The sequence below is a fragment of the Nannospalax galili genome, unplaced genomic scaffold (assembly GCF_000622305.1).
Source record: "Nannospalax galili isolate Female #2095 unplaced genomic scaffold, S.galili_v1.0 scaffold128, whole genome shotgun sequence".
NCBI lineage: Eukaryota > Metazoa > Chordata > Mammalia > Rodentia > Spalacidae > Nannospalax > Nannospalax galili.
In genome coordinates, this window is record NW_008360322.1 from 343,228 (window position 1) to 370,051 (window position 26,824).

General features: G+C 43.1%; 1 protein-coding gene across 2 annotated transcripts in view; it reads right to left on the reverse strand.

Moving 5' to 3' along the window:
- The window catches only part of Dpysl3 (dihydropyrimidinase like 3), a 104,949-nt gene that overhangs the window by 47,015 nt on the left and 31,110 nt on the right, over positions 1–26,824 (reverse strand). Inside the window, exon 1 of one of the 2 annotated variants that reach the window (XM_008825240.3) lies at positions 8,868–9,243. The exons of the other annotated variant lie outside the window; for it this stretch is intronic. Coding sequence (XP_008823462.1) covers positions 8,868–8,906 — 39 coding nt within the window. The 5' untranslated portion in view covers positions 8,907–9,243. Of the gene's footprint in view, positions 1–8,867; positions 9,244–26,824 lie in introns of those variants that run through there. 2 annotated transcript variants of the gene reach the window in all.

A 26,824-nucleotide genomic window follows, 5' to 3' on the forward strand; every position in this document is an offset into this window, starting at 1 on the left:
AATTTTTAAATTTCTTCATTGATGAAATGGGAAGATCTTTCTTGAGTCTAATTGAATTGTTTGGAGGATTAAATGAGATACTAGGGTACAGCAAATATTAAATCTTCCTCCTGTTAAACTAATTCCCCTTATATATTTACATTAAATATGACAGTCTTCATGTAGCTAGTGGTCAAGGGATATCTTTTATTTAGGAAAAAATAGAAAAATGACTCTATTATATCTGGTTATACTGTGAATGTTACCATTATAAAATGTAGTTTTACAAATGCTTTCTAAGCAAAGGTTTTAGGCCCATGAATATACTGATCTCTCCATTTTGCCTTATCTCAAAGATCAAAATAATCTAATCATCACTTCAAGACAGTTGTTTGAAATGTCCCTCATAGGTTTATGCGTGGGGCTCTAGGGGCAGGCCAGAGGTTTAATAACTGTTCCTACTTCCTGTTTCACCAGGTGTGAGGTGAGGAGTCCCTCCTGTCTGCTGCTGTCATGCTGCCCCTCCAAGATGGACTCATGCTCTCAATTTGTGCATCAAACTTTCCTCTCTAAAATATGTAGTTTGTACTGAGATGAGCAAAATGGTTACCTAAACACATTCCTCAAACCAAAGAATAAAGTATGACTGCTAATCTTCATTGCTAACTTGACTGGATTTGAAATCACCTAGAGTATACACCTCTCAGCTTGTCTGGGAGGCTGTTTCAAGAGAGGTTTAACTGAGGAAAGAGGACCCAGCCTCAATGTGGGCAGCATCAGCCCATACACTTGGGTCCTGGACAACAAAAAGTTGGAAAGGAGAAATTCTGATGTGTACTGGTGTTTTCTTTCTCTGCTTTCAGCTCCTCCAGGATGTGAGGAGATGCGAAGGTTCGTGTTCCTACCACTGTGCAGCCACCTGTCACCATGCCTCCCCAGTCAGCATGGACTGCGACCCAAACAGTGAGCCAAAATAAACCTGCCTCCATTAAATTGCTTTTTGTCAGGTATTTGATCATAGCAGTGAACAATGTTAACAAATACATGAAGTTTACAATAAAATCTAATACCAAGAATAACTCCAATGGTAAGCCCAAAGAAAGATGGCCAGGGCAGTGGGGTGAGAGGCTGAAAATCTAAGAGAGAACACATGCACACACATTAAAAACCTTCTATCGGAATGCCCAACTCTGATAGGGAAAAAAAAGCAAGGAGCTGCTCCTTGGCCAATATTTCTAAAGAACCAAGTTTGCTGTACCTGTGCCAACTGGCCTAATTACTGCTGATAACTCTAATGATTTTGTGGTGTATGCACAAAGGCAGAAAGAGGCCTCAATTTAAGATTTATGTGGTATCCTGGGTCAAAGAGCCAAGATGACAATTTCCTTTATTTGAAAGAAGAGTTAACGGTCTGTATTAATTCTTTAAGTCATTTATAGCAAGAGAAATAGTGTCTATTTAAAAAGCAGATCTCTGAAATAAGCTCAGAAGGAGTGCAGATGCTTAATTTGGAAGAAGGAGAGGAAGGGAGGCCATGGGAAGAAAAGAAAGAGGATGATGGATGGGCTTCCTGGCACGTTTGCCCAGGGCAAGCCCGGATCACAATAACTCGCTTGTTCTGTAATATGCTGTCATGTTTCTCTTGGCTCAGTGATCTTATGCCAGTTTCTTAGAGTCAGGCCTTATCTTTAAGTCTTAAAAGTTGATATTCTAGAAAGTTATCAATGAAAGGGAGGCTATGTTCAAGAGTAATGTGTGCTCCTTCAGGTCATCTTTTCCCTGGAAATTAATGTTGCAGGTAAACATTAAATACATCCATTCACTCAGCACCATTTAAGGCTTTCTTTTCCTTAGACAGAGGTCCAAATATGTGCCAATCAAAGACAATTGCAAGAAATTCATTGGTAATGTCATGCAAAACCCACGGTGTTACTGGGCTTTTGAGGGTGGGCTATTTCCATTGGACTGAAGCCATCATATTTAAAATATTGGCATGGGAGGCAGAAAAGGCTTGAGCATATACGGACTCAGAGTTGTTTTCTATTTGCTTGTTTGTTTGACAAGTGTGGGTTTGGAGAAATTGTTGCCTTTGTGCCTTTATCAATGGCAGCCTTCACTGAGACACTGACAGCAAATGAATCATGACATCAGTTTAATAATATTCATTTCATTTAATACTAAAGCTCAGCTAAGGAAAGGACCTGTCACTCATTAATACTCCATTGCTCTTCTACACAGTCTATTAACTAAGTCTACTCCCTAGATCAGAAAAAAAGGCTGGGATTTTAAGGGTAAAAAGCAACTAGAGTTCCTTATATCTAACACAGATGTTGGCTAGTCCTGCTGACCTGCAGCCAACAACTGCTGCTCCCATTTCCCCTGCTCACACGTCCCTCACAGGAAGGGCTTATAACTCCTCTCTGTGAATTTGGAACAGAATGAGGATGGGCTAGCTCACAGGGTCTCTTGAAATAGCAGGGACCTCTGGGATGACAGAGTACAATGATCTCAGTTTATCAGTGCAGAATCTGAGAGGAATAATAAGGCTTGTCGAAAGTCTCAAGTAAATTGGCTGCAAGGGCAGGCCTGAGAACATTCCCTCCAGTGTTCTCTTGCACTGTGTCATAAACAAAGAGGCTTCCTCCACTTCACTGATCCAAGCAATGCTTCTCATCAGATAAAATCTGGGGAGTGGTACAGTTCAGTGTAGAGTAAAAGTACTTGTCTAGCATGCACATGCCCTGGGTACTATCCTCAGTATCAGGGAGAAAAATCTCATTTCAACCTCCATATCTCACTGTCTAGCACTACCATAGAAAAAATGAAGTAAGTCATGAGAATATGTCCTTAAATTCCAGATGTTCCAAATAGGTTCTTGACCCATTCTATTGTGGAGCTACCCTATATGGCTTAGAGGGCTGGGTGTATCTTTGCTTGACTGAATGGAATAGGGACCTGGCTTCTTGTGTCTGGGAAAAGGACAGGGGAAGGGAGTGAGAAAGGCCCAGATCTGCAGTTAAGCAAGGCAAATAAACAGCATCTGCTTTTCCATCCCACACTACTATGTGCCCCTGGCCCAAAGCCAGAAGAAAACTCAGACAGCTGGCAGACCACTTTTAGGAGGACATACACTCAGTTGTTCTTCCAACAGGGATGTGATACACGTGACCAGTCATCCTCCTCCGTAAACACGTGTGAGCTACCAGGTGTAGACCATTAGCATTGTCACCTGTTGCCTGTGGAGGGAACAATCCCAAGACCTTGCTTTTAATCTGTGTGACTTTAGTCACCTTTGGTAAATCTCTCTGATCCTAGCCCCAGAATACAAATTGGTGGCTTGTAAGTATATGTACAAGAGTTGTGAATGAAATAACATAGTCCATGTAGCTTGTGGTAAAGTCAAAGGGATAATCACAGTACTCTGTGCTCTGCCATTTAATGAATGGTAGCTATTGACAACAGCTCCACTGTGCTTTGCTTCGTCTTTCTAATCAGAAGAGTTCTCTGAAATCTGGTTTACAGGACACTTCTTCAACAAAAGGCACATATATATTCTACCCCATGAAGAGACTGAGACCAAGTGAAGAGCCAGGTGGATGGGCTCATTCTATTCCCTGAGACTAGCTTTCAGTTTCGGGGGAACTCTAGTCCATTTGTCGAAGCAAACGTGTTGGATTTCGCTTGATGAAAGAGGAACTTCAGAGAAGACAGCAAACAAAAGCCTATTTCCCTATCTTCTGAGGCCTTCCACACTGTTCCCCACTGGTCTGAAGGATGAGTGAGGACAGGTGAAGCTGTCCTTGAAGACAGTTTCACCAAGGGATGGTTCTGCTCGCCTAGTAATATCATCCAGTAGCTGAAGGTGCCCCAAATGCCCAGTACCTTTCTGATTAAGAGCAGTGACTGAATCAAACAGAGGTACTTAAATTCCAGATGTTCCAGAGAACACATTCCTACTGTTGCAGCTTTAAAAATGAATAAGCAGATACAAATGATTCTACAAAATACACTAATAGGTAAAGAACAAAAGGCCCTGTAGGATACAAAGGAGTGTGTGATTTTTTTTCAAAATGAAAGAGTAGAGAAAAGGCAACTAAAAGTTGCTTTGTGAACAACCTGCAAGAATCCCATGTCACTTTACCCTAAAGCTGATTAGGACTGAAAACCAGTACATATCAAATGGGTTTAAGTTAAGGAACAGTCTCTGGATCCATCCAAAGATGGTCTAATGCCCTATCTGATGATCAGAAGTGAAATGCCAGGCACAATTCTACAGAACACTGTAGCATAACTAAAGGAAGGAAAATGAGGAAGATTTTTATATAGCATCATTTTTTTTTGTTTTTGAAAACTTGTATTTAAAACAAAAGTCCCAAGTATTCTTTTTTCAAACCAGACATTTGCCAAATCTTCCTTTACTAATTCCAACACTCTGAAGTAGTTGAAATTTTATAAAGACACCACTGTTTACTATATTGAATACATCTAGGTTTATAGACCAGGTTCAGGGTTCCAACTCACTTGAACCTTCCAAACAGCACAGTAGGATCACAAGGCAGCTGATGTTCTGCCTGGTAGGTTCGGAATTCTTTTTACAAAAATCTATCTCTTTGGAATTCCCCCAAATAACTTGCTGACTTGGTTACAGCTATTAATACCCAGAGCTCTTACTGCACCTGAGGCATTTTGCTTATACTTCCAAAGAAGAATAATGACATACCTGTTCAGAATATAAAGGAACAAAGCAGACACCCCAGGCATGACCTGGATTAAGGGTTCCATAATCACATATCTAAGATGTTTCCCGTTCCCAAGTGCTTAATATTTTTCTTCTGTCCTTCACTTTGGAATTTCCCTTCCAAGATGCCTTACTTGGAATGGTTGGCTTTGAGTAACTCCTCCTCCTTCTGGTCTCCAAACTCTAATTCTCCACCTCCTAATAGTTTCTCCCCATCCTTATGTGACACCCACTGAAGCAAGAGGAATATACAGATGCAGGGGAGATTGCACTGGCTCTTTTCTCAGCCTTGATTCTGGGCCCCCAGCTCCAATGCTGCAGAGATCTGGGTGCTCCTCCAGTTCACTAGACCCCTTTATTTCTCAAAAATTGAATCTTCCATGGGGTCTATAGTACTCACCATTGTGCCCTTTCTAGCATGATCACAGAGCTTGAACTCCATGCTCTTGGTTGAAATTGCTAGCTGTTATTCCTAAGAATGGCATCCAGCAATTTCCAAGGATCACATACATAACCCAACCTCTGGGAGCAGAAATGTAGTTATCTGCAAGATGCTATCTACAGAAGTCTATTAGTAGTTGGAAAAAGTCATCTCTCTGCTGTTTGTGTCAGAGAGAGAATTCTGGGGCTTTTATCCATATCCCATGCCACTGGAAGGCCAAGGCTGCACAAAGGCGACTGTGAAGTTTGCTAAGCCATGGGTATGATTTGCAGCTTTGCCTCCAGACTTGTTCTGTGTGACTCTGGATACTGGCTTGGCATACCTACGTTTCTGCGCTGCAAGCTGTGAGGTGGTTTTCTGTAGACACTGAAAGTACACTGAGAATGCTGGCATCTATGCTTCAGGGGTTTATGGTCAGCTTCAAGTTGGAGCTGATTTCAAAGGGGAAAAAGATGACTGTAACCGTCAGAATTTTCTACCAGCAGAACTGATGTGACTATCATTCCAAATACTGTATTTTTTTCTCATAGAGGAGTTTTTGAAGTTTTTTCAATCTACAAAATATGGATAAGTCTACTGTCAGACTGTAATGATTCAAGGCTTAAAGGAGACAAACACATGTAGAACAAAAAGCACAACAGTGCGTACAAAATAATATTCAAAAGGCATGTTGTTATTAATAGGAGAAATTTTTAATCATTCATTCATGCAGTTGATACTTATTAGGCATTGTATGTCCTGCACTGTACCTGACAGTGGAGCTGCGGGGTCTCTTGCCCTAATTTGTTGAGCCACCTACAATGGCTAATGTCTGACATTAAGAGTCAAAGGCTGGTCTTCACATAGAAGAGATGTTTCATCTGGATGTCCTGAAAAAGAACAATAAGATCCAAGGCCCAGCCTAGTTCCACCAGCAACAAGGAATCCTTCTGCTTCCAGGAAGCCAATACATACCTGATTAGAAAGGCTTTCAAGTCAAGAGAACAACAAAAACAGGTGGGAGGAGGAAAGCCACAAAACAAAAAACCCTACTCTCCTACTCTCACCCAAAAAATGGTGGCAGAAAGTGCTGTCTAGAGAGGCAAGTGGGTCAGGCTCAGGAAAGACTGCCCCCTTCAGTCCTCAGCTTCTAGTGACACTTCAGCTACTGGGTGGGGCTGCCTTAACAGAAAGGAGGATGGAATAGGAAATTTAATTAAGATTTTAGATTAGCATTTTAAGGATGAACCAATATTACAGTAGGGGATACATGTTATATTTAGATTTTTAATCACAATAGTGTATGTATAGCATTGTCCATATTTTTACCTATGTCTAGGAAAGTTTGTTTTTTTAACACTTGCAGTTTGAAGATAATCTTCTTTTATAGTCCTACAAACATACAAAAAAAAAGATTTATCTAAGAAATAATCCTTGTTCATGGAAACACAAAAACAAAGCATGAGAAAAATCTATAAATGGATTCCTTATCCCCAAAGACCAACCCCGCCCCCTGGCATCTCCTCCTTGTTATCTCCATGGTTTTAACAATGACTGCCAGGCAGCCTGGCTTGAAGAAATCATAGCCACTGTCCAGCCCTGTTACAGCTGCTAAAGACACAGCTCCAGCTTCCAGCACAGGCTGCTATGCAGCACCACGCCCCATGCACAAGGAAAGAAGGGGAACTGCATTGAAAATGAAAGACGTACCCTAGGGAAGAGCACCCGAACAGAAACAAAAGAGAATCTCTTGGAAACCTGGTCCTGAGAATAAGGCAGGACACCAACACAATTCCTGTGGCTCCTGAGACAAGTTATCAAGGCTACATTTCTTTCTCTTTCCTTCAAGGTGGCTTAAAGGATACTTAGAAGAATGGGCGTGGCCCACATGCCATATCACAGGCTGAGTCCACAAGAAGAATGACAGCAGTCTTTTAAAAGGAAGGGAAAAATTAGCTGATTCTCTGCCTGTCCCAAAAAAGGAGAGCTGGCAAGTGTACAGTAGATGTAAATAAGGAGTGGCATGCGGCAGACCTCCCGCTGGAATGGCAGGAGAGCTGCAATTCTATCCACTTCGTAAGGGAAATGAATGTGGAAGTGAAGCCGTGGTCCCAGTTAGATTCTTTTCGGTGGCACCTTCTAAATCTCTTTGCAAAGGCAGCTGACACCTGGAAAACACTGACACTGCTGAAGCCAGCCAATGTTTCCTCAAGAATGGAGGGTGAATTATGTCAGGTAGTGTGGTAAGGGAGGACACTTATAAGCTCAAAGCCAAATCCAAAGCCCAAATTCAAAAGATTCCCTACTGAGCTCAGCTCATCCCCCTGGGGAGTGTTTCCTCCCCGGGACCAGTTGGACAGTTGGCAGGGGTGGGGTACAATTGTCACAAAGTGAAGTGAGGTTCAGGTATATCCAGGAAGCACGATGCTGCAGTAGGAACCAGACACTTAACAATGCAGTACAGTAGTCAAGAGGAAGGTCCTGTACTGCAATTGCACAGGGTATTCCAAGCAGTGTAGGAACAAGTGCAGACAGACCCACAGCAAAAACTTGACAGAGTCCTACAAATTATCTAGGTAGCAGGTAAAGCTCTGCCTTGGGGAAGCTACAGAGCCTCCCAGGAGCCAACTATCACTCCCTTTGTTCACCTTGCAAAGATGGAGTAGACACCCATTCCTCCAAAACACACACGCATCCTATTCAGTATAGACAAAGTACAACCATACTGCTTCAGGCTGAACTACCAAATGTCAGTGGCTTTGGTTTTTTGTCTTAATACCCAAGCCAGCCTGCCATATGTCCCTAGTATTCAGGGCATCGTGTCAGCACATCACGGAGGAATCCCAGGTTGGGCGTGGTATTTTATCCAAATAAAAAGCTCCTTGTTGGACAAGGATGAAGATGGGGCTTCAGTACTTGATAATGGCAGGTCTCTGCCTCCCCGCCCTAGGTGCACACCCAGAGCATCTGACACCAGCCAGCAGCAGGCGGCTCAGTCTTGCACACAATGGCAGTTGGATCCCGCAAGTCCCTAGCATGAGCCTGTAATAGCAAACTAAAATCCGCTCTGAAAACTCGGCCTTTCCTTGGATGAGGGAGAACGAAATAAAAAAAATGTAAAAAGATTGAGATGGAGGGGAGAAAAAAGTTGATCATTCTCATTGCAGCCACATTGGCTCTAGGTCCGTTGTCTGACACACCGAAACATAAACCTGGGTGAGTGTGAAAAAGGAGGGGACCCAACCCAGAGAGGACGGGAAGTCCAGGCATCCCAGGGTCCTCCCGGCCATGGGGATCAAAGCCCTAGAGCTGGTGCCAGGAGAGGGGCGCGGTCAGGCTGTGAAGCACCCCCCAACCCCCGGGTAAAGGTGTCATTTCTTACACCCTGCCAGGCCAAACGGGTCCTTCAACAAAGCACACCTCAACCTGCGGCAGCACACCCCACCCTCCAGGCGGGGCCGGGGTCCGCAGAGGGTCAAGAGCCCTGCGCTCTCCGCTATGAAAAAGGACATAAAATCCAAAGTTCTCAGCGACACTGTTTCAGGTTTTCCTCTTTGTTTTGTTTTCCCTAAATCCCACGGTCATTGCATCTGAGTGGCGCCCGCCCCGCCGGATGAACTGACCGCCGCGCTCCACCGCCCGAGCCGCGGGTCCTTGTCTCCCCGGGGAGCCGGCGACATCCAAAGCAGCCCCGCCCGCGGCCAGGGAAGAGTCGCCCGGCAGACTCACCGTGATCCGCGGGATGTTCTTCTTGCCTTGGTAGGACATGGTGGCGGTGGTGGCTGCAGCGGCTGCCTGGCTCCCTGCTTCTGCTCCTGCTCGCCGGCGCCTGGCTCAACGCACAGCGCCCCGAGATCAGGTGGAGCGAATGGTGCGCTGGCCCCGGCCGCCGCCTCCTCTCGCCTCCGCCCCCCTCCCGGGCTCCCGGGGCGGCTGCCAGAGACAATAGTAAATCTCCCCGGTCCCCCTGCACCCCGGCCCCCACCCGCGCCACTCGCACCCTCCTCCACTCGCGTTCACGCCCGGTTTGGGGTTTCTTTTTTTGTTTTTTCTTTTGTGGTGCCAGCTGGGACCCCGTAAGACAAGAATGGCTGATCTGCGACTCCTCCCTCTTCTCTCATCCCTATTGATTTTCCTCTTTGCATCTGCCTCACCCACTTTCTTCCCCCCCCCCCCACTTGCTAGCGTCGCGGAGCCAGTCTGTTCCTCAGCCACCAGGGGGAGCGAGGGACTTTTCCGGGACCAGGATGCCGCAGCACTGGGTATAGCAGAGCCAGCATCGCGCTCTGGGGCTCCGGGGCCAAGCCCCTGGGAACGCCCATGCCTCCCACCAGCCCCTGCACCAGCCTCCCACCTTCCCCACCCTCGTTCCTAAAAAGAGACGGCGCCTGGTTTCCCTCCTGGAGTCCGCTTTCCTCCACGGTCCGCGGACTGAGCGTGGAGCCGCCGCCTTTGTTAGAGCCAGAGGCCGGGCGCCGCCTCTGCTGGATATTTATAAACAGCTGGCACAGTCCCCCGGACAGGAGAGACCTGGTCAGACTTTATGTAGTCTGACCTAGTGGCTGGTATTCCTAGACCATGAACATATTCATTGGAAAAATGCATAAAAGTCATTCCTCACTCGAGGAAGGATGTATGTATGCGAGACGGGCGCGGCTGCCTCTTCAGTCATTGTACTTTAAAATATTCTCTGACGATCTTAAAGTTGAAGAAAGAGTGTTCCTGCTGCTTTACAGATATAAAGCAGAAATGCTGCAGTGAGAAGGAAGACGCCCTGCACCGTCCTGCTGGCAGCCAGGGATTTCTGAGTGGGATGACTGTCGCTTGCATTGCCTCCTTTGAGCAACGCGAGCCAGGTGTGCTCGTCAAAATCCCGAGTTCAGCGCAGAAAGACACACGTTATGGAAAGGAAAACATGGCTTAAAGCTACCTAAACAGCGGCCAGTGAAACTTGAGAGGCCACTGTGGTTATGATTTGAATGGTGGTTGGGGTGAGGGAGCTTTTTGGCCTTTCCTGAAAAAAACAATCTCAAAATATAAAATTTAAATAACAATGAAAACGTGGCTTGCTATGCAAAAACTACAAAATGGCTTTTCAGGCCTCCTATCATTCACTACCGCTGCCCTCCAGTTGTCGGTGTAAATGTCCCACTAACTGTAATTTCGTAGATTTCAGTCAACGTGGTTAAATCTGCTAGGGATCTGATACTGACACTGCTCTAAGGCAGGCCTCTGACCATACTTCTAGATTGCTTGTTGATGAAGGTTTTCTTGCAATATAAAAACTATATAAGGTGACCACAGAAAGAGGGTACTGAATGCAATAGCCTCCATGAACTCAAAATGAGCTAGCCTGGTCACATAAAGGACAAGGGTAACTTCCTTAAACACTCCCTGTCTACTCAATGAATGCAAGCTTCCAGTCATTCGTGGGTAATTGGATTGAATACAGTCTTCAAAAGAAAATTTGCAGCAGTCTTCACTTTATTCCTGGCAAGGAGGAGGAAGGCCAGGCAAAGGTCACCTCCCCGAATGCTTTTGCAGAACACAGAAAAGAAAGAAAAAGAAAGAGAAAAGACTGGTCAAAGGCACACCCTAAACATTTTACTTTGTTCTTAAAGTATAGATGCTGAGTCCACTAGCCTAGAGCTGTGAAATCATAAAGCATTCTCCGACTGACGTGCAAATGAGCAGGATTATATTTAGAGCAAAGTAAAAAGAGAATTAACTACATATTATGAAACTGTAGTGTGCTTTCTTTCTCTGTCGCTCTCTTTCCCATGACTTTTACTGTTGCAAACTTGCTGGAAGAGATCTTGAAAAGTTTGCTTAGGAATGACAAAAATAGGAACTTGACACAATCTTAAAACCACTGAATTTTCTTTCCCTCCCTCCCTCCTCCTTCCCTCCCTCCCTCCTTTCTTTCTTTCTTTCTTTCTTCTCTTTCTTTCTTTCTCTTTCTTTCTTTCTCTCTCTCTCCCTCCCTCCCTCTTTCTTTCTTTCTTTCTTTCTTTCTTTCTTTCTTTCTTTCTTTCTTTCTTTTTCATGTCACTGATTTCTTTGCCCTTCTTGCATCTGAGTTATCACCTCTCTTGCTGTCATTATAATCCAGAAGACTCTTCTCTAAATAGACTCATGCCACATATTTAATCACTTAATGATCATGTGTATACATGATATTTCAAATTTCAAGATTGATTAAACCTGTTAAGGTCAAGATTGCATGCAATAGGCCATGCTCAATAGGAACTGTAATGTGTTCCTTGGATCAGGCTGCTATGACAGGCCATGGAGTACAGGACTGCATCATAACGAGCTAATTGGTTCAAGCTGTTGCCGTCATCAGCACCATACAACACACCCGTTATGTCGTCCACTTCAATCACCTTTCACTTTCTTAAATTAAACTAAGCCTCAAAGATGAATTTGAAGAAAAAAGCCTTCCTTGTTATTCCAGGAGTATGAAAGGCAGCCATCCCCACAGCTGCCTCTGTGTCTGGCCAAATCAATGTGATGTTTTCCACAGAATCACTCGGAGTGCTTTTCCCTGGATACACAGCAGGACTTGGCTTTAAGTATCTCAGGAAACTGGGAGAAAGGGAGACAGAAACACAGGAAAACAGAGACTTGGTGTAGGTCCCAAAGAAACTTAATTTTGGCCACCAAACCTGTCATACCCCAAACTTTAGTCAATGGTTATTTTATTCTAGTTGCTCAGACTGAAGGTTCGTCCCCTTGCGTGATTTTTCTCCATCAATCATACTCTGACACTTCATATCCAATCGTTCAGCAAATAATGTCAGTTCTTTAAATATATACAGACCATGATCTTTTCTATCTGTCTAGCCACTAGCACAACTATCATCTTACTACAACAACTTCTTAACTGAGCTCTTTTCTTCACCATCTGTCATTATTAACTCATTCACACAATATTTTCCTTGTACCTACTATAGACATAAAACTGGCATAGGGAAATCTGTGGAAAGGATTCGAGTAGGAACATTCCTATTAAACAACCAAATGAAATGTTGAGCAGACAGGTGAACAACTGAAATTAGACTTCTAAGGCAAGATATAGACTGGTGATAGATACTGGGAGCTGTTAACCTGTGGGTGTCATTTAAAGCAATAACTGTGGATGAGATGAGCCAGAAGTGAGTGGGAAGGACTGGCATGCCCAGGAGGGTATGATGTTCTGAAGGTCAAGGAAGAAAGAATGTGTTCATTTATAAATAGCCATGGAAGATCAAGTAGAGCATTAACTTCCTAGTGAATAAAAACACTCTCAAGATCACAATAATCTTAAACAGAATGCTTACAAAATGAGCATCTTACCAGTTATCTCACAGTATTATGTGGGGTAGGGCATGTGTGCGTGTGTGTTTGTGCGTGTGTATTAAGTGGTTCAAGGATACTTGGGGATAGGTCCATGCTGGAATACTTGCCTAGCATGTGCAGGGCCCTGGGTTTAATTCCCAGTATTGCAAAAAGTATATAAAAGCATCATTTGCTGATTATCTAACATGTGCCAAAGTGGTTTTCCTGTCCTGGGGTTGGGGGTTGTCTTTCTTTAAAAATCTCATCGGAGTTTTCTCTTTTTATTTCCAGGAAAAATGAAGATAGAAATTGTAGGCATCTAATGCAGACAATCCTTCCACAGGACTGTATTGCAAGCAGGGAGAGGGAAATGGAGTAGCACATGAATCAGATTCTAATTCAGAAAAATAACACATTTGTATGCCGAATGACAGGGTCAGCAAGGAGAGGGACCTATGAGGCAGTAAAGAAATGAGGCAACTTCTGCTTGGAGTTCTTGAACAGACAGCACAGGTGACATCTAGTGTTCCAGTAGAAGGCTTGTTCCAAGCCAGGAAACAGAATGGTTCCTCCAGTCATTGAAGAGTATACTGGCATGGTGGCAGGTAGCTACGTAAATTTGAGGGGGTAGTTATGGAAATTATCATCCTGTGCATCTTTTTTCTTTTTTCTTTTCTTTTTTTGAATCTTTTAAAAATATTTTATTTATTATTTTTATTTTATGTGTATGAATGTATTGCTTGCATGTGTGTAAGTGCACCCCTGTCATGCAATGCTGGTGGAGGTCAGAAGAAGGCATCAGATTCCCCTGAAACTGGAGTTATGGATGGTTGTTAGCCACCATGTGGGTGCTGGGAATTGAACCCAGGTCCTCTGCAAGAGCAGTCAGTGCTCTTAACCGCTGAGCCATCTGTCCAGCCCCCCCCTTTTTTGAGACAGGGTCTCCCTGTAGCCTCCAGCTGACTTGGAACTCACTATGCAGACCACGCTGGCCTTGAACTCACAGAGATCTGCCTGCCTCTGCCTCCCAAGGGCTAGGATCAAAGGCGTGCACCACCGCACCCAGCCACATCTATTTTCTTGACCATCTAGTAAGACAAGCTAAGAAAGAAGGTAGTAGAAGGCAGAGGAGAGAAGAGTTGGAATGAGTCATTTTCCAGGACAGTAAAGGGACTGCGGTAGTAATGGGATGGTTATCTGGCAGCACTCAGGATTCCCTCAGTCAGTGTCATGCATTTAAAGATCACATTAGTGTGGGTATGGATGTTCTCCAGCCGCATTATCCTCCTATCTGCAAGCAGGGGTGGGTAGAAAGGGTACAGGCTTAAATCAGGGATTTTCTAGGTGAGTCAGTAGAAGGGTCCACTAACAAGCATGGGATCTAAACTGGGGTGGGGGGAAGCAGTGGGGACTTGTAGACAATGAATATGCTGAAAATTAAGATTCTTCATCTAAAGCTCTCAGAACAAGGTAAATTAATTACATGAAAGCTATTCACATCACTATTTTAATGCTTTGATTATTTGCCTGCTAAATTCATTTAAGTCAGATACTGTGCCTTATTTACCTCTACTATCCACAGCTTCTTTATAGTGATTAGAATAAAGTAGGATCAATGGAGGGGGGGAGAGTAACTGAATACGTAAGGGTAAAAGTCCAGAAAATTCTGTCTGCCTTTAATCCCGCCAAATATCTTTGATACACATATATAAAAACAAATATAACTACAAAAATAGTATAATCATGGTCTGATTTCAGCATCAAAGTCACACCAGCTTGGACAAAGGTGGGCCAGCCTTTGTACTGTCTCCCGTAGATGGAATTTTTCATTTCTTTCTTCAGTGGATGAAAATCCTGAAGGCTTCTTGCCTGCTCCAAAACCTTTGACTGCAGCTCATTTCAAAGGCATGAGCCAGGTGACTGAGGCGGGGAGGGAGGGTAGAATGTTACATGCTGAACACTACTCTGCCTCAGCGTAGCTTGAATACACAGGTGAGTTTATATTCACACTCATGGGAAAAATCTGGAGACCTTTGCTTTGGTATATGTGCTGGAGAACTTTAGTTGTCAGCTTGACACACCTGGGTAGAAGGAATCTCAGTTGGGGAATTGCCTCCATTGGACTGGACTGTGGCCATGTCTGTGGGGTATTTTCTTGATTGTTGAGTGATGTGGGAGGGCCTAGCCCACTGTGGGTGGTGCTACCCACCCCCAACCCCCGCCCTGGGCAGATTGTTTTATGTTGTATAAGAAAGCAGGTTGAGCATGGGCCAGGGGAACAAGCCAGTAAGCAGTGTTCCTCCATGGCCTGTGCTCCAGCTCCTGCCTCCAGGTTTCTGCCCTGAATTCCTACTTTGGGCTCCCTGATGAACTGTGACCTGGAGATGTAAGTCAAATAAACCCTTTCCTCCCCAAGTTGGTAATAATGGTCAGTATTTTGTCACAGCGATGGAGAAACAAACTAAAATAGAAATTTGTACCAGGATCATGGGGTATTGCTTTAGCAGACCTGGCCTTGGTGTTTTGGGGAAAATTATGGAAGTGTTTGGAGCTTCAGGCTGGAAAAACCATTGAGTTTCGTTTAGAGTTTGTTGCTGTGGAGCTTGGATCAGTTATGCTGAAAGAGTTGTGGATAATGGAGACAGGGTTTGTGTCACTTCAAAGGGAAGCTGACACTATCAAGGCTGTTTGTGTGGTATCTTGAATTGAGAATCTGTGGGTTCTGGTCAGCTGTGATTAAGAAGAGACCAGAACCACTGAAGTGAAACCTTTGTTTTACTGGGACAATTGATACTGGTTAGCTGGGGCTGTAAAATCAGCTGTAATAACAAGAGACCAGCATCACTGTGGCAAAATCTTTTGGAAAGTATTTCCTCAGGGTCAGCACAAAGAAGCTATGTTCCAGAAGGGGCCTGAGCCTCTATCTCAAGCTGGAAGCAGCACTTGGTAATGTGTAAGAGTCTCCTGCCTGGTTCTGGTGTTGAAAGAGTGAAGGGGTTACAGAGAGCAGCTGAGGCTTGGCACTCTGAGAAGTGAGGAAAGGCCTTTGGTGAAAGTGCAGCCTCAATCGCAGTGAAGACCCCAGGATTGAAAGGGGTTATGGAAAGAATCTGAGGCTTTGCACCCCAAGAGGCCAAAAGAGGCCATTGGTGAAGGTGTAGCTCCATTTTCAGTGGAGACCCCAGGCTTTTGAAGATTCCAGGACCATGGGATGACCACCAAGGGAAGTGGCAGGAGTGAAATGGAGCTACCCTGGGACTGTGAGATGAGCTATGTGTGCTGTGGATGGCACAGTCAGAGAAGTGGAGCTGTCAAAATCCTTTGGAGCCCAGATGATCATGAGTGAATCCCAGATATCCAGCTTTGAGCTATTTTGCTGGACTTAGGTTTTGCTTAGGTGTGCCCAGCTCTTTCCTTTGAATAAGACACTACTTGTTTTGGATTTTACAGGATCCCACAGTTAAGAGACTTTTAAAAGAGACTATGGATTTTTAAATGTTTGGATTTTTTAAGGCTTGTGGGACTTTTAACATTGTACCGTGACATTCAGTTGTAATATCCTTGTAAGAAAACCAGGGGGGTGAAATTCAGTCTTCTGACGAGTGGTATCCATTGAACCAGTAAATGGGTTGTTTTCCATTAGAAAAAGAGATCCAAAGCACTTTGTACACATTTAGAACAAAAAACAGAATGTATGAACAGCCTTAACTCCAGATTATATTAGTTATTCTTCCCCCTTTCACAACACGGTATGAAAGATGTGGACTGCCTGTACATCTTGAGCATCTCAATGCTACACTCTATTGATGACATGGTGCAAATCTACCTAAATGAGAAAGAAATTTCCAGTACAATGATGGCTTTGGTATGACATACCACTTTAGAAAATGGGAGATATTTTACAAAGCTTCAGGGCCCAATGCTTCAGTAAAATTTTAGGATTATAGTGGATTAGGGCATGCCAGAGTACTTTTTCCAGAGTAGAAGGCACATTGTTGCACTCAGCAACATTTTTTACATAGATGGCAATACAAAACTTGGTAAGGCTCTTCAGGTTTTAGACACAACATATTCTATACCTAAAAAATGCATTACATCCCACACATGCAGAAGTAGGTCAGCTTTAAATGGTGTCTACACATCTAGGGGCAATGCAAACAGGGCCTCCCATTTTGGCAATAAGACTCAGTAACTCCTGTACTATTGGATGTATCAGAGATGGGTCAAGACACCGCTTGGCAGCTATCTAAGTTCTAATAGGAGATTAGAACTCTAATAGAGTTAGATTCCACTGACTCTTGGACAAGAGAATGTGCTTTAATTAAAAATTAGATCCTTGAATAATACTGGATGTTGGCAAAAATGAAGCCTGAGCAGAGTCACCAAGTGATGGAGCCATCAGAAGTCAATCATGAGATAGGTTCTATGAGACACATGACATCATTCAGACAGTTGATCCTATCAGCATTTCATTATCAACAGAAGTAAGACATCCAGCATTGGGCATGAGAAGAGCTGAAAGACATTAGAAAGCCAGCTGAGCAGATCATCCACTTTCCCATGTCATCTGCTACTGTTACTAAGTGCCATTCTGTTAGCAAACTCTGTGTTCCCTACACCCAACTGATTAAAGAAAACACATGGGTTTATTTTATAGGTGGGCCATCTTGGTATGTAGAACAAAATGGAAACTGACATATGAAAGCTCCATTTAGGAATTCCCTAAAAGGCAACAATGAGGAGAGCTCTTCACCAGGGCTTCAGGGAGTACACCTGGTCATCTATTCTGTGTGGAAGGATGAGGAGAGAGAGAGAGAGAGAGAGAGAGAGAGAGAGAGAGAGAAAAATGCTAACTCTCCCCGAGAATGTGTGTGTATTCCTGGCAGTGTTGACTGGGACCTGGAAGGAGAATGATTAAAATATCAAGGAAAAGCCTCCTGACAGTGTTGACTGGGACCTGGAAGGAGAATGATTAAAATATCAAGGAAAAGCCTTTGATAGAGAAATATGGGTAGCTCTATTACAATGGGCACAAAGAATAAAAATTTCTTATAAATTATATGTCAATATCTTCCAGAGAGCATCCATTAAGAAGAGTCACTACTAGGCAGTAAGGTAAATAAATTGATTGTTCGTTGACATTAGTCAGACTCTGTCATCAGTCATGAAAATATGACAGTGGGAATATCAGTTGTAAGACACAGTGACAGGGCTAGAGGCAGTGCATGAAACCAACACCCACTCATCAATACTGATCCAGTTAATGTTGTAATCAAATGCCCACCCTGCCAACCACAGAGAACAATACTGATTGACTCCCAAATATGGTACCATCTGGTAAAGACACAAACAGCTGTTTGGTCACAAGGTAAATACACTTGAAGATACAGTCATTTGTTTGTATAAAAAATGAGGACTCTTAGCCAGGTGTGGTGGTGCATGCCTTCAATCCCAGCACTCAGGAGGCAGAGACAGGCGGATCTCTGAGTTCAAGGCCAGCCTGGTCTTCATAGTAGGTTTCAGGATAGCTGGGGCTACAGGGAGACCCTGTCTCAAAAAGAACCCCCCCCCTGCCAAAATGAGGATTCTTAGATATGGACTTGGTTTTTCTGCTTCTAAGGTGTCAAAGGCTACACTATCTAAGAGCTGAAGCAGGGTTTGATGCACTGGCATTAAATCCACGGGATATCACATCAGAACTAGGTGCAGGAAGGGCCACATGGTCACAGTCCCATGAGTTATTTCAAATACTAGATCACCACATCATTCTGAGATGATTTGGGGGAAAAACAGGTCACCGACTTTCAACATACAGTGTATGTTTTAATGCTCTTTTTACTCTTTTTTTTTTTTTTTTTTTTTTTTTTTTGAGACAGGGTCTCCCTGTAGCCCCCAGCTGGCCTGGAACTTACTACGTAGATTAGGCTGCCCTTAAACTCACAGAGATCCATCTACGTACGCCACCATGCCTGGCCATTTTAATGCTCCTAAACTCTTAAATGATGTTGGATCCATAAGGTAGAATGGTTTAAGAATCAAAGGGAAGGAGAGGAGAGTGACTCCCTTTGCCTTTGCCCCCAGGATCCACCTGGGAAATATAGAATTTCCACTTCTGCAGTTCTGAGTTATTAGTTCCTCTTCCCCAAAGAAGAACATTTCCAGCAGGGGGCACAGCAGGAGTACTACTAAATACAAGCTGCAGTTGCCACCTGCATTTTATACCAAAAGAAACTAATAAGCAAAGAAAGACATCATTATAGGACACTCTCAGGAAAAGCGAGGGCCGCTGTTACACCATGGGGGCAGGAGAACACCTTGTCTAACCTTAACGGTAAATGGACAGGTGCATGAGCCACAGTGAACTTAGCCTAGGAATAGTATGATAACCAAGGGCTCTGACTCTTCAAAGAGTTGGAGTCCTGATGCTAGGTTAGTCACTTGAACCAGAAAAAATGCTAGTTAACAGTGAAGATTCTGGAATGGTTGGTATAGGACCATAATGGACATTATTGTGGTCTAAAATCGTTTGTGAACAAGGAGGTCCTGAGACCCTCAAGAGAGGAGGCTGCCTCAAATGTAGAACTTACATAAAGAAGGGAATCTGTGAGGCTGGGGAGTTGGCTCAGACAGAAAAGTGCCTACTGTGGTGGCTGGATGAGAAATGCTCCCTGTAGGGTCAAGTATTTGGAAATTTGGTCCCCAGTTGATGGCACTGTTTGGAGAGGTCATGGAATTTTTAGGCGGTAAAGCCTTGCTAGAGGAAACACGTCACTGGGGGCAGGTTTTGAGAGTTCATGGCCTCACCCCACTTCCAGTTGGCTCTCTGTGCTGTGTGTTTATGGCTGAAAATGTGATCTTTTGGCTTCCTGGTATACCCACCATGCCTGACACTTGCTCACATGCCTCCCTGCCATGATGGAATGTTATCCCTCAGGGACCATAAGCCAAAATAAACTCTTCCAAAAATCATTTAGGTAATGGTGTTTTATCACAGCAACATAAAAGTAACTAATATATTTTACAAACACAAAGATTAGAGTTTGATTTTCAGAACCCATGTAAAAAGTTAACAACAACAACAAAAAACTTGGAAAGATAATGCACTCTAACAATGTCAAAGCTTGGGAGGCAAAGACAGGCAGAACCCTGGGGCTCACCTGACAATCAGTCTAGCCTATTGGGCATGCTTCAGACCAGTGAGACACCCTGTCTCAAAAAAAAAAAAAAAGTGAAGAGGCTGGGCGTGGTGGCACACGTCTTTAATCCCAGCACTTGGGAGACAGAGGCAGGTGGATCTCTGTGAATTCAAAGCCAGGTACCACTGAGAGAGGGAGAGAGAGAGAGAGAGAGAGAGAGAGAGAAACTGAGCAGTACAGAGTTGTCTACATCAGACACTGAACACTGAAGCCCACCCAAATCCTTTTCAGGACTGAATTGTTCCTCTTAGGGCCTCTCAACCCTCAGCTATCAACCCTTTCAGGAAAGTGCTCCTGTCTAAGTTCTTTAGGAATTACCATCCAAGAACAGTCTATTCCAATAAATGACTATGAACATATCATGGTTTGATTCCCCTGTCCTGTCAAGTCATTGGAGTCCTTGGTTAAAATGCATCACGGCTCAACTTGTCCCTCTGCCAAAACCTTCTTTTCTTTCTTTCTATGAGCTTCTACAGAGGGAGACTCCTGAAACTTCCTAATTAACACTTGAATACTGTCTTCAGAGTCTGCTTCCCAGAAAATCCAACCAACACTAGATAGATATTAGATATTTTTAAAAAGACCCGTTAGTATTTAGCCAGGATTTTAAAATCTGTACATTTCATACCCAGACTTAGATTTATATTTATTTTAGTTTTTATTGAATTTTTGTGATTTTTCTGCAATATAATTTGATGGTATTTATATTCCCATTCCCAATCCATATCTCCTCCCACCTAATTTCATGTACTTTCATATATATATAATCTGATTTGTGTCTCCAAATGTCCTTCAGCTTGGGTCCATCCACTGGGCCCACCAAGAGTCACATTCCTGTAAGACTGTCTCATGCCTTACCCAGCAGCCATCAATTGCCAAAAGGTCCTTAGGTTGGGTGGGGATTTCTTACCTACTTCCCCATGTCTATGCTGGGATGTTTTTCTGGATTGAGCTTGTATAGGTCTTGTGTATGCTGTCACCATTGCTGTAAATTCATCTGAGTAACTGAACAGGTGTCTGGAAGACTCCATTTCCTTGTGGTCATCTACCACCTCTGGCTCTTAAAATCTTTACATCTCCTCTTCCTCAATGATTACTGAGCCATGGGAGGCACAGGTTTGAAATAGGAGTCCTATTCAGGAATAAGCACTCTGTGGCTTCTTGTACTCTCTACATTGGCCAATTGTGGGTTTCTGTGTTAATTTCCAGATGGAGATTACTGCATTTCCTTACTGCATAAGGAAAACTTCTCTGGTGAAGGTTGAGAGATGAAGCCAGGAAAATATAAAGGAATCATGGTGCTAAAAGGAAAGAAATGGTTCCACAGAGGGAGATAGTAGGAGCCAGGTGTTAGTAAGGGGGGAAAGAGGAAAAGGGAGTTACTGTAACTGAGGAGGGAGTAGGGAGGGTTATACAGAGGGAGTGAGAGGAGAGATAAATAATGCTTAGATGATATGAAAAATCGGAGGGAAATGTAATAGTTCAAAATTCTACTGAAAATATACACACAATAAATATACGAGGACATGTGTATAGATGAAGATTATGTAACAAGGAACACAGTGCCAGGCAGGAGAAACCTACCTTCCAGTTGTTGGTCAGGGTAGTCTAAGAGACTCCCCAAATAACACAGACTATTGTCACAGCCCTTGACTGTTTCCCAGAATGTGAAGATAAGAACCTATTGCTGAAAACAGGCCAGACTTTGGACAGAGGACTTGGAGCAATGGAGCTGGAACTGACCAGGAAGCCTCTTCCCCAAAGCCTAGCCCTCAGGGTATCAGAGGATACTATATAAGCTGCCAAGGGAGAAAACCAGTCAATGGTCTTATCCAGCTGTAAAGCTTAATAAATAATAATGACTGGTCCAGCAAACTATCTCTATTGGTGCACTGGTGGCACTTTTATCTTGAAGGTAATCAACGACTGTCTAACTGGAATTAATGCACACTCAATGGGTGGGCATTCATATGTGATACTGTAAGCATAGCCAAATACCATGTCTAGAGAGGTCATAGATCCTAGAGAAAAACCTACTTTTGCCACATCTCTAGACCAATATAATTACTTACTTTATTCTGAGTATGCATTCTCATATTTACAGACAAGTGTACCTTTCACCCCTCATCAAAGAAGCTTCTCTTTGTAACAGATGGAGAATATTACAAAATTCTATAACTGATCACAGACAGAGAATAAGTCTCTGTGAGACACTTAACCCTTAGTGATACATCTTCAATGCAACCTCTACACATAGGATGAATGAATCTTTCAACTCTCACTGGAGATTGCCCTTTCTCTCTCTCTCTCTCTCTCTCTCTCTCTCTCTCTCTCTCTCTCTCTCTCTCTCTCTCCTCCCTCCCTCCCTCCCTCCCTTCCCTCCTTCCTTCCTTCCTTCCATTTCTTTTTTGGTGTTTTGTTTAGTTTTAGATATGATGCCAATATAGAACCTAGGCTGGACTCAAACTCACAATTCTCCTACTCTAGCCTCATAAGTGCTGGGAGAACAGATGTGTTGTATCACACCTGGCATATTTAGATATCTAAACAATTTAGAAAATTGGCAAGTTTTGTCTTACTGTTAAATCAGTGCTCACACGCTGGAGGTAAATCCTCCCTGCCCTATGGTGTCACATGTCTTCAATTAGCTAGAATATCTACTACCTCCCCTTCCTGAAGAGAGCCCTGGCTTCCATTTCTTTATAGCACCTGTCTGGTTTATATTTGAATCTGGAGAGGCTGTATTATTTAGGAACTAGTAAGTAGGAACTATGTCTCAAATATGAGCTCTGTTCTATTTCACAGCAGAACTATGTGCAAAGAGTTATCTTCACTGAACTGTTTCCTCCCCAGTCTACCACACTCTATCCACAGGAGCCCTAATCCACAGAAATGAATGTCTGAATGACCAGATTTTCTTCTAAAATTCTATTCGAGGGACTAGAGAGATGGCTCCAGAGCACTGGCTATTTTTACAGAGGACCCAGGTTTGATTCCCAGCACCCACATGGTGGCAGACAACCATCCTAACTCCAGTTCTGGGGGATCTGACACCTTCTTCTGACCTCCATGGGTAATGCACAACACAAGTGCACATGCAAGCAATACACTCATACACATTAAATAAATAAATAAAAGTCTATTTGAGAGCATATGCAGGAGTGTTCCAAGTGGATTCAAAGGATGAGTGGAAATACAGTGACTGGATTCTGATCCCCAGTACAACATAACAGCACACTCCCAGATGAAGGACATGAGCCTCACTCCTGGACAGAGACTCAGAACAGCAGGCCAAGCCCAAGTGCAAGGCTGCCACCCTGGTTCTGTTTTCCAGGCTTCTTATCTCTCTCCAGGAAGGAATTCTGGCTTGTGTTTTTTCTCTCTCCCATTTCCTGTACTCAGCTATGCAAATGCTCTAGTGCTAGGAGCTTCCTTGACTGCTGTCAGAAATGACAGATATTCACCTGAGAGATGGGCCACAGGTTACACTGAGAAAATTCCTATTGAGTGTGACTGAGAAACAGGAGTCTTTTGTGTGTGGATGCTTTATTAATAGTGAGTACTTCGTTGTGAGATGGTCCCCTCTATGTTCTGATCCCAGATACAACTTTAGATTTCTGGCTTCAGGATGTCCAATATCAAATGCCCACAGAGTCCCCATGCAGGGTACTTGGGTAGTTTTAAGGATAGGCACAGATTGTTCACTAACGACAAGAAAACAAGAGGAAAAACACAGAAATCTTGTTAGATTTTTAAAATTCATTTGAATTCTTTTCCCATTAGAAGTAACAACCTGAAAAGTTTTCTGAGGCTACTTGTCTCAGATATAAAATGGGTAGAAGAGCTGAGTGGATACATAGATGTAAACAGGAAGGAATGGGTCTTACGAAACAGAAAGATATGTTCTTGCTTCATTTCTTAGGAGTTAGCAATGCAGAATGCTATATCATAGGGTAACTAAGGGAATATATTTTAGAGTCCCTGTGGTACTGAGTAGATAGAAAATAGATCTCTGCCCTTCCTACCCCCAGCTAAGTCTAAACTTTTCTCACTGCTACAATCATGCAGTTAGATAAAAACTTTCTGGACTTGGAGGATAGTATGTGGAGCATGTTATAAAAGTATACAGTATTTATTACTACATATTTTAGCAAGTAGCTAGGCCCAGTTTTTGTTATTCATAGCAACAAATAATTTACAGTCACCTCTAAAACCTCCAAGGAGCACTGACAATAGAAACAAATTATTTTGTGTTCTTGATACTTGACTAGTCTCTACTTTTTATGGGAATTATCTTGGTCCATTCCAGTTATTATTACAAAATTCCTTAAATTGGGTAATTTATAAGCAACAGAAATGTCTCATGGTTCTTAAGGCTAAAGACCATCAGGTTCAGTGTTGGTAAGAGCCTTTTGGTAGATGGTGCTTTCTGTATCCCTACAGGATGTAACAGGCAAGAACACTAACTCCCTTCAAACTTTTTCCAGCAGGGTACTAATCCCATGCCTTGTGGTAGAGCCCTCATAGCCTAATCATTTCCTTAAAGACTTCAGCTCTTAATACCTATCACACTGGGTACCGTATTTGCACATGTAAATTTGGTGGGGGGGACACTAATATTCAGATAGTAGCAGGGGTACTGCATAGTATAAAGGAGTGATGCATAAAAGATGCTGGTTAGTAGAAGGATGGTTCTGTCAGATGAGGGTTTTAAACTAAGCCACCATGGAAAACAATTTTTATAAAACTCAAACAACTTTGACTCAGCTTTCATTAAAATTAAAGTTCATGTCAGAGGTTCACATTCTTTTCCGAAGCAAAAGACCTGGAAATAGCTTATAATGCTTTAAACACTATTGTGGGGCTGGTGAAATGGCTCAGCAGGAAGTGATGATCGCTACCAAGCCTGATGGACTGCGTTTGATGCCTGAGACCCACATGATGAGAGAACAGGTTCCTGTAAATTGTCTCTGACTTCCACAAGCACACTGTGACACACACACACACACACACACACATTCATAAATAATAACTAAATAAATGTGGGGTTGGAGAGATGGCCCAGTGGTTAAGTGTACTTGCTGCTCTTGCAGGGGACCCAGCACCCACATGGCAGTTAACAACTACCTATAACTCCAGCTCCAGGGGATCTGACGCCCTCTTTTATCCTCTATGGGAACCCACACTCACATGCACACACAAACATACTGACGCTCCCCCCCCCCACAATTCTAAAAATAAATAAATGTAATAAAAAATTTAAGGAAACCTCATCACAAATAATTTTATAAAGACAATGCACTGGATTGGCAGCTTTCCCTTGTTTAGAAGGAGAAGTGAAAGTTAACGAATGCTTGTGCATTTACTGTATCATGTTGACTCTATACTTACTTTCTATTTGTTACTATAAAGCTGAGTTTCTCTTTACATACTCTGATTCTAGAGAACTTTCTGTACTATTGAAAGATTTTTGTAACTCGGTCCGAGGTATGCAAACTCTTTGTGACTGTAGTAGTTTACCTCAACAGGCTAAATAATCAGAATGTCTGTTGTAAACAATCCTACTCAGACAAAGATAAGAATCTGTTTGCTCTAGAAAAGTCCACTTATTTTGTTAAACTCTCTGATGACTGTTTTTACCTTGACTTTGTTACCTGAGTCCTGTCACTAGTATAAGAAGATGGTAAGAAAGCCAGGGGCAGCAGCACACATCTATAATCCCAAAGCTGGAAGGGTGGAGATGAGTATATCCCTGAACTCATTGGCTAACCAGTCTAGCTCAATTGAAAATCTCCAGGTTCAGTGAGAGAGCCTGTCTCAAAAAGCAAGGTAAAGAGGAATCCAGAAAGACACCTGATGATCACTCACCTCCAAACACATGTGTACACATGTGCACATTCACCTATACATACACTTGTGCGTGCATACATAAATATAAGAGATGATGGACAGTACTAACAATACCCAGATAAATTTATTTCAAGAAAAATAGAAAATAACCAGGTAATTAACTTGACAGCACAATGTAGACTCTGTCTTTTCCATGACAACACCAACGAAAAAAAAAAATCTGATGTAGCCAATAATCTACCATTAGGAACAGGGTAGAGAGCTCCCATGACCACTGGGACACCCTCGGGCTGACAGCCTTGTAGCCCAGACTCTGGGGTTATCTGCTCAGTGCCAGTGATACTCTTCTTCCCAGCAACAGTCTAAGTGCCAGAGGTTAGAAGACTGTTGGATTCCCCTGGAACTGGAGTTATGGAATGTTGTTAACCACCATGTGGATGCTGGGAATTGAACCTGAGTCCTCTGCAAGAGCAGCCAGTACTCTTAACTGCTGAGCCATCTCTCCAGTCCCTAAGCCCAAGATTCTCAATATGGCATATGAATTTCCATCCTTGACCTACAGTAATCTCTGTGGCTTCCTCTTTTCACTTTTTCCACTTTACAATTTGTTTTCCAGTAACCCCAGGAGCTGAGTTCCTGCTGTTCTTGTTTAGGTACTTTCCCAAATCACAGCCTCTGTCTGGAGTGATTATTACCCTTTTTGACTTGGGAAATGCCAAAACAATCCTTAAGGCTTGGCGCCAGCATTATCCTTTCTGAAAAGCTTTTTCCAACTGTCTATGGTGTCCCTGATGATTCCAAAAACTGATGCTGACCTCCAACACTGCCAATAAGCTTTAAGGATCCTTTTGTCTTCTTCCCCAGTGCTGTGGATATGAGTGTGTGGGTAGCCACATCCAACTTTTTTTGTTTGTTCGTTTGTTTGTCCTTTTGAGACAGGGTTTCCCTTTAGCCTCAGCTTGTTTGGAACTTACTATGGAGACCAACTTTTTAATGTATGTTCTGGGGATCTGAACTCAGGACCTCATTCGTGCAGGTGCCCTTACCCAGTGTGCCATCTCTCCAGCACCATTTGTTGAACATGCTCTTTTCTCCAAAGTGTATTTTTGTCCCTTTGTCAAAGATCAGGTGGCAGTAAGTGTCTGGACTTAAATGTGGGTCCTCAATTCTATTCCATTTATCAATGTGTCTGTTGTTATATCAGTATCATATTGTTTTATTTCTATAGCTCTATAGTATAATTTGAAAGTAGACATGGTGATGCCTTCTGTTCTATTGTTCAGGACTGCATTAGCTATTCTGTTTTTTGGGGGGGTTTTT